The sequence below is a fragment of the Zasmidium cellare genome (genome assembly GCF_010093935.1).
Source record: "Zasmidium cellare ATCC 36951 unplaced genomic scaffold M409scaffold_51, whole genome shotgun sequence".
Taxonomy (NCBI): Eukaryota; Fungi; Ascomycota; class Dothideomycetes; order Mycosphaerellales; family Mycosphaerellaceae; genus Zasmidium; species Zasmidium cellare.
In genome coordinates this window covers 238,245-246,608 of record NW_022986995.1, presented here as the reverse complement: position 1 = coordinate 246,608, position 8,364 = coordinate 238,245, and the positions used below count along the sequence as shown (strand labels likewise).

General features: G+C 50.0%; 3 protein-coding genes across 3 annotated transcripts; 2 read left to right on the top strand and 1 right to left on the bottom strand.

Annotated features, from left to right (window-relative positions):
- Nucleotides 1–490: 490 nt before the first annotated feature.
- Nucleotides 491–2,398, bottom strand: M409DRAFT_37810 (uncharacterized protein; the record flags this gene model as incomplete). Its single annotated transcript, XM_033810798.1, has 3 exons — nucleotides 491–1,162; nucleotides 1,298–2,095; nucleotides 2,141–2,398. Coding segments are annotated over 3 exons (1,728 nt in total), but the record flags the coding sequence as incomplete, so codon positions are not given.
- A 619-nt stretch (nucleotides 2,399–3,017) lies between these two features.
- Nucleotides 3,018–4,660, top strand: M409DRAFT_70684 (uncharacterized protein; the record flags this gene model as incomplete). The annotated part of the gene is made up of 3 exons (XM_033818846.1): nucleotides 3,018–3,052; nucleotides 3,119–3,219; nucleotides 3,276–4,660. 3 exons carry the CDS (start codon nucleotides 3,018–3,020, stop codon nucleotides 4,658–4,660), a joined length of 1,521 nt encoding a protein of 506 aa, XP_033661067.1.
- Nucleotides 4,661–5,910: 1,250 nt separating this feature from the next.
- On the top strand, nucleotides 5,911–7,364 carry M409DRAFT_29472 (uncharacterized protein; the record flags this gene model as incomplete). The annotated part of the gene is made up of 3 exons (XM_033809481.1): nucleotides 5,911–6,220; nucleotides 6,287–6,447; nucleotides 6,504–7,364. The coding sequence occupies 3 exons, from the start codon at nucleotides 5,911–5,913 to the stop codon at nucleotides 7,362–7,364; spliced, it is 1,332 nt and encodes a 443-aa protein (XP_033661066.1).
- Between the last annotated feature and the right edge of the window lie 1,000 nt (nucleotides 7,365–8,364).

The window sequence follows — 8,364 nt, the reverse complement described above, 5'->3', positions numbered from 1 at the left end:
ATTAGGCCTAGGAGTTAAACTATAGTCGTTACTACTATAATATAGTAGTATAGAATAAGTTCTAACACCTAATTAGATAAAGGAAAATTCTTTTAGATTATATACTATTGCTTAGATTTTATTTGGAGATATATATACTAGCCTAAGTAGGAGTGTTAAATAGTATAGTCTAGATAGGCGGGCTAGAATAGATGCCTAAGGCATAAATGCCAAGAGTCACGTGACTGAGGGGAGCTTATCTCACTTTAGTTCTCCTACTTCCTATAACTAACTAACATAATTACACCTAAGTTAGTTCCTACTATTGTTTATTAATTTAGTCACTTCTACTGTGTTCGACACCTACACAAACCCTATAGAGCAGTCTCAGCTCAGCAGTTTCTTTAGTTAGACTAGATAGTCCTATAACCTAGTTAGTAACATAGAATGAACTCAGGAATAAGTTATGTTCTTATCCAGGTTTGACTGTACCACATTGCTATCGACTCAATCAAACGTGACTTTCGCTATTGTTGTCATCCAGATAATCGAAAAATCCGGCATTCTCCATGTTGGCGTAAACATCAAAGACGACGTTATCAAGCCCTTGTCCCAGATCCCACCCAAGCAATGCCTCTTCCGTGGCCACTTCTGAGACAGACCACATGCCTTGACTCTGCGGCGAAGTTTCACTGTTATACGAATCGAGCCTTGCCAATGGAACTGGCGCCGTAACATCGTCGATGGCTGCTGAAAGCCGATCGGAACCATTAAGTAGGCCTGCTTTCCGCATTTGATGGAGATGTGGTGGCCGATATAGCACAAGCTGCTTGAATAGCCACTTGGCGACCTTGACAAAGCCTGATGCGCTGGTCCAAAGTTGACTCAACCCGTCCAGAGTATCACAGCAGTCTTTCATGACCAGTAATACCTCTTGTACTGGTCTCTGCCTGTCGATGACAGAGCGGTAAACCACTATCGTGGCTACCGATAGCACATACGGTACGAGCGGTAGTGGTGGAAGTTCGATGTAGGCTTTGTCGCCCAAAATTGCAATCACTCGCTCCGCAGACGACAAACGTCTGAGATAAGCATCTGTGCCCGGAAGTCCAGAGCAGCAAGACATCATCGCAGCCAAATGGTACCATAACTCCAGGTATGCTGAATTACGAACGTGCATTAGCTCGGGCTCTGCATTGAGACTAGGTAGGAATGAGGGATGAGCATTGAACTCACCTTGATGTGATTTATGGAATCTCGAGAATGTAGTCGTCGCAGTGATCTCCGAAAATGATGGCCAAGGAGAGATATCGTGGACTGGTCCTGTTAGACTTGCTTTGTAAAAACTGGTAGCGGTAGCCACCAAGTCTCCTAGAGCAGTCGACAAGGCCATGATTGAGCTTCTGTAATCGTCTTCTCCTGACGACACTCGTTCGATGCCGATGTCACTATCATCGATCAAGAAAGGGGCAACGCCCATGACGAGCTTGCTCAAGCGATCCATGTTTCGAAGTGTCCACCACAAGTTGTCGCAAGCTGAACGAAACTCCGTCTTTGGATCCTCAGGTCTCCGACAGTCATGATGAATTGCCAATCCCCACGCCTGATTTATGGCGTTTGAGAGGTAAAGTGAAGACTGCTCTCGGCCTCGCGTACCATCGTTGTGTAGGTGTATGAGAGCGAGTATTCTTATCCTGTTCAAACCATCGGTCTCGAGCTCAGCATGCATTGCTGCATCAAGAGCGGTCATCATCGCCGTCGCAAAGCTCTTTTGGCTCACTGCTGGACCATCAGCAACTAGGTGAAGATGAGGTGCGGCTTGGGGATATTTGCAAGTGACCAGACATATTGCCTTTACCAGGTGGATAGAAGCGTTCCCAGTGGTGGCATCGCGCAGCAATCTCGGCCCATCTACCACAGGTACAAGGTCGTCAAGCATGCCGATGTAAACGGGCAATAAGGCATGGACTGTAACAGATGGCAGGGCTGTGAAAGCGCCAGCGTCTTCCAAATAGGCCCTATGTGACGCCGACAGCACCGGGGACGATATAGTACATCGATTCGCCTTGTGCCATTGAACTCGGCGATGCCTAAGTTGTGCTACCAGTCCATCATGCTCAATATCCCTGTGACCGTTGCTTGAGGGGGGCAGCTGAGACACGGAAGGTCGTGTTGAGAATGAGGACGGAGAGACGTCTGACCGGATGGTATCATCTGTCGCCGAGATCTCCTGTAGCAGGTTTACGGGAGCGTATGCCCCTATCCGATCAGGTTCAAGGCTAGATTCGCGACCGCTGCTATCGTTGGACGATGGGTGCGATGGCCGAGGTGAGGTCTCCACATGTGAACCATCTCCGCCAGGTCCGTCAGGGGAATGAAAACATCTCTTCTTGCGAGCACGGCAGATGGCGCATGGTAGTGTGGCGTTAGCGAATATGTGGGACCAAATGGGACGCAGAACCTATCTTGTGCTTTCCTCGGTCTTGCGGTGCTCCCGTCAGACGCTTGCCACACAAGTTCCATCTGCGGAGGACAATGTCGTGTTGGGGCGGCGAGGGTGAGATCAGGTCGTGGAGAAGGCTCAAACTGAGGCGGCAGCTTCAGCTTTGTAGCCCCAAGATGTCGGGCAATGCCCCTCAGGGTCGACCACCGCGCCTGTCGGAGTTCTACCCCGCAAGAAGGAATACCACCTGCAGTGGCGTTCGTCTTCTACCCCATACATCCACGTGGAGCCTGCTCATGTGACTCGAACTTCGCCCTGTCCGGGTTAGGTGGATTTCCGATGCGAAGCTATCTTTTGCTGCCGGGTATGCGCGGGCCCGCTGAACGCTCCCATTCCAGACTCAGGCCGACATATAGTTCCACTATCCTTCAGTAGTAGCATCAACACGTCTGCGACCAACTCCTGGCAAACAAGACCCAACACTGGCGTGACATCGACGTGATAGTCGATCAAGCAAATCCTCAATCAACCACAACGAAACACCATCGCCGCCACTCCAGCCTTCCTCAGAGGTGTAGTAAGGCTATACGGGGTTATGGAGACGCTCGACAAAAACACACTCGACGTGCAGTACGTCGAGGATGGCACCAGCAAATTGCAATACGATACCAAAACGATCGAGGCCTATCGCCGTAGCGAAGCCAATGAAGCTACCGCCGCAGAACATAGCCTCGGCGTCTGGGCCGCTTGCAAGAAGTATCCCAAAGCCGTAGCCTGGTCGGCCGTGGTCAGTCTCTGTATCATCATGGATGGGTACGACAACGCGCTTATGGGAGTCTGTTTGGCTTTCCAGCTTTTCAGAAGTACTATGGTCATCCCCAACCTGGCAAGCCTGGAAAATATCAATTAGATCCTACCTGGCAGTCGGCACTATCTTTTGGAAGTCCTGTGGGAAACTTCATTGGCGTCTTGCTCAACGGTCTTTTGGCTGAGCGGTTTGGCCACAAACCCGTCGCTATTGGGGCCCTAGCCGCCATCACGGCTCTCATCTTCATTCAGTTCTTCGCAGCGGACGTCTCTACGCTCTTTGCTGGCCAGCTTTTAGTAGGCATCCCCGTTGGCGTCTTTTCGACACTTGCTCCCGCCTATGCGTCCGAAGTTGCACCTGTCGCGCTGCGCAGCTATTTCGAAACCTTTTCCTGCTGGGGCATCGGCCAGTTTCTATCATATGCTGTGATTCTGACGTTGAACACGCGCATGGATCACTGGGCCTTCCGCATTCCTTTTGCCGTGCAATGGGTGTGGCCGGTCATCATTGCTCTGATTTTGATCTTCTGCCCGGAGTCTCCCTGGTGGTACGTTCAACAGCAGCGTTACGATCGAGCCAAGACATCTATCAAGAGGCTTCTCTCCTCTAAGAACACCGGAGCGTCGTTGGAAGAGGAAGCAGAGAAGCAACTTGCACTCATGATTGAAACCGATAAATTTGAGAAGGCTCAGCACGCGACCGCATCTTTCAAGTCGTGCTTCCAGGGCGACAACATTTGGCGAACTGAAATCGCTTGCTTTGCTTGGGCAAGTCAGATCTGGACCGGCTTCGCCATATCGAGCTCAGCATCATACTTTTTCCAACAGGCGGGATTAACGGCGAACAATTCATATAAGATGAGTCTCGGTCAGGGCGGCATTCATCTTGCATGCAACTGGATATCTGCCTGGCTCAGCGGTCCTTATGGTCGCCGGTGGCCATACATAATTGCTTGTGCGTTCATGACATTGATGATGATCATCATCGGCATTCTTTCATCGATACCTCAGACAGGCACCTCGATCGGCTTCGCTACGTCTGCAGTGTATTTGGTCTGGTACGCCGCCTGGTGCTTGACCTTGGGACCGCTTCCCTACATTATTGTTAGCGAAGTTCCGTCGGCGCAGCTCAGGTCCAAGACTTTCATACTCTCTCGCAACTCATATGTTATTTTTAACATCGTGCAATCTGTCGCAGCACCATACATCTTGAATCCGGAAGCCGCAAACTGGAAAGGGAAAGTTGGATATCTTACTGCCGGGCTTATAGTACTCTGCATGATTTGGGCATATTTCCGACTGCCAGAGACAAAGGGCCGTACGTTCGAGGAGATTGATATCCTTTTCTCTCGCAAAGCAACGACAGCCAAGAATTTCGGGAAGGCTGTGATCGTTCGTGAGGGAGGCGAAGTCGAGGTTCGGTACGATTGAGTCTGGCAGGTCTTTCTCTCAGATTGGAAAAGCTCAGTATTTCGTGGCTGCTGACGGATGAATCTTGCTCACATGCTTTCTAAGGTTTGATTTTGATGAGTCCGTCTGCTTGGCTAGTTCTTCCAACATTCTCGTAGAACCTTTCCATTGAAATCTTCCAACACTTCGCGCTGCTTCAAATCGATTTCGAGAGGAAACTCTGCCCAGCGAGGACTTCTTGAGTACGACGTAGATTCTATCAAAGCAAAATTTGAGGGGATGATGGGGCAGCGGTGGAGTCACTCCCCAGAACCATTGTCGTCGTGACATGGCAAGAAGTTGCAAGCACTCGTGTCACATTTGAGACCTACCAGTCGTGAGGTTGAGCGTCCGACTGTGTCTCTTGACCATCACTCTTTCGATCCGCGAAGATGGGCTTCGTTGGTGCACCAATGCGTACTTCCCTGGTCTCAAAAGACCCGAGGGCTAGGCACTTGAGACGTCCTCGTCGTAGAATGGATGGGAGGACTGAGTTACGGTTCGCACCAAACGAAATTGGGGCCCCGCGCGCGAGGAAGGATGTACAGCAATTGGGATCTGCGGCTGGGAGTCGCTCCAGTGATAGGCAGGGTCCAGGGTCTCGAGGTCGGAGATGTGGAAGAGCGACCAGAATGAGCTTTGAGATGCGGTATGAGTCTCTAGATCAACACCATGAAGTCTTATGATCAATTCTGAGTTCGAAGCCACGAGTTCCAGTTTGATTACTCAAGCTCGCCAGCGTAGCCTAGAATACATGACAGTCACTGGAGCCGATTCACGCCACACGCAGCCATCTGATTCTGGTGCTGACAAGTACGTGAACATGTTTAAGCATCAAATCCTAAGAAGCCGAAGGGTAGTCTCTTCTGCTTCTGCGATCGGCGCCGTTTCAAATCAGGCTGTATCCGCGAGCGGCTTTAACCCCTTTTGGGAGGAGTCGCCAAAGACGGAAGAGGAAACTGCCGATGTCTGAACGGACAGGTGCCGTATATATGCTCTTCCGTGAAGGATACGGACCACTCCGAAAGCGATTCGGACGTCTTTTGACGTGTGACACTCCCACAACGGCATGGACGATGTTAAAGGATTGGCGAAACAGTTTCTTCGCTGGATGTGGTCAACTCAACAACTGACAACGCAAGTCGCTCTGTTCAAGCCATCACCATCAGAGGCTTGAGCGGTTTCTATCATTATACGTTGGATCTCCTTCCTCTTCCACATCACTACCGACCATGGCAGGCCCTACAGTCAAGCGATATGTCATTGTTGGCATGGGTGTTCGATCCGCCTTCTATTACCAGACCATCCTGCTCGACTTCCGCGAATATGCAGAGGTAGTAGGTGTTTGCGATACCAATCAAACTCGAATGGATGCAGCCAATGATCGAATGATTGAGGTTGGTGGCAGTCGTGTGCCTACGTACAAGGACACGGCCTTTGATCGCATGATCAAGGAGCAGAAGCCGGATGTTGTCATTGTTACTACCATCGACAAGTTCCATCATGTCTACTGCATCCGCGCTATGGAGCTCGGATGTGATGGTAAGGGTTTTGACATGAAGCGCTTCTTGTTAGGACATGGACAGCTGACAGCCTTCACTTCGATAGCGATTACGGAGAAGCCAGTCACCATTGACGAAGAAAAGCTACAGGCCATCATCGACACCGAAAAGCAAACCGGGAGACATGTACGAGTCCTCTTCAACTACCGCTATTCGCCACACCATACCAAAGTACGAGAACTTATCAAGAGCGGTGTGATTGGCGAGGTATGTCCTTGCTGAAAGGGGATATTCGAGTTGATTGTGCTGATGCTTGTCTAAAGGTGACATCAGTCCATATGGATTGGATCTTGGACTGCGCCCACGGCTCAGATTTTATGCGTCGGTGGCACCGGGAGAAGGCCAATAGTGGTGGGATCCAGATGCATAAATCCATCCATCATTTTGATCTCGTTCATTTTTGGCTCGGTACCTCGCCAGAATCGGTCTATTGTGTTGGCGGCCTGAAGTTCTACGGTCGAGAAAACGCCGAACAACGTGGTGTAAAGTATACCGGCGAGCGGTATCTGGATAACGAGAAAGAGTCAGCAAAAGATCCTTTTGCGATTAGTCTGAAAGACAATCGAGAGCTCAAGGCTTTGTACCTTGATGCCGAACATGAGGACGGATACATTCGGGATGGGAACTGTTTCGCTGATGGCATTACAATCGAGGACACGCTATCCATGGTCGTGACATATGCGAACGGTGCCTCGATGACTTACAATACATATGCATATGCTCCATGGGAGGGCTATCATGCCGTCTTTAACGGAACGAAAGGAAGGATGGAAGTCGATCTCGTTGAGGGAGGCTATGCGGCCGGGAACAACCACGACGCCATCACGGCGAACGCAAACGGAGACAAGGGCAAGCAGGGAGCTGTGGAACGCACCAAGATCACCGTTCAGCCACTTTGGGCGGAGCCCTACGAAGTGCCCGTTAAGAGAGGAGAAGGCGGCCATGGCGGTGGTGATCCCTTGCTCCTAAGGGATGTGCTCATTACTAGCAAGAAAGATGAAGACGAGTTCTCGCGTGCGGCCTTCCTTCGTGATGGCGGAAATGCAGTCCTTGTCGGTGTCGGTATCAACCATTCGATGAAGACGGGTTTGCCAGTCAAGGTTCAAGAGCTGGTAAGATGGTGACGGGAGGTGTAGACCCAAATGAGAAAGACAATCCGTGTGATGGGACAGGAATACGAACGAAGTATTGGGAGTTTCACAAGATTCCAAATGTTCTCAGAGTAGGTCGGTCTCAGGTCTCGCCGTGTAATTTGGCTGCGGATGACTCGATAGCTGGAACTGGTTCATCATTGTATTCTAATGCAGTGAAATCTCGAAGAATGATCGAGATAATCCTGAGCGCACACAAAATTTGAAACCCCACAGAACGCACATGGACACATACTATAGTCGTGGACGGTGAAAGCTTTCTGTGGTGGAGGTGAGGTCAAGCTCTAGCGATGCTGATTGGTCTTCACTCAAGGCTAGTGTGAAAAGGGAAATTGCCCTCCTGCACGGCTACAACTTCACATGCAAATATGAAAAAGCTGGGTGGAAACATATAGCGGAGAACACTGATCTGTGGTATAGAAAGCACCTAACTGACCATGTGTATGTGGAAAGATGTCAAACGGCTGTGTTGACAGCCAGTACGCTGAACCCAAAGCTCGTGACAGATGTGGTCGCACCCCTGCCCAGAGACTCATTTGGCCCCGCAAGCGGCACTTCCGATGCAAAATTTTCTTGAATCTTTGAAAAAGGACAAAAAAATGAATTGTTGTGGTCAGTACGAGGCTGTCGTGTCGGTTAATGCCTGACACAGTACTGCTTTTCCAATTTCAACACTTACGTCGAACTCGCGACCTTGGCGTTTACAAGATCAAGATGATCTATTAGCACCACGCTGGAAGACTATAAGTCAATGAAAGAGGAATAAGGCTGTTGTGCTCCGTACCTCTAACCAACTGAGCTAACCGACCGATTGGACCAAGGACTTTCAATTTTGTATATAACCCTACTGGGTAGCAACCACCCTTGTAGCAACACCGCTGACACTTAGCCGAAATCCGACTTTCAACAATCTTCGAATACACTTCCCGCACTTGCATCTCTTTGCTCACGTATTCTACGAGAACCGTTCGAC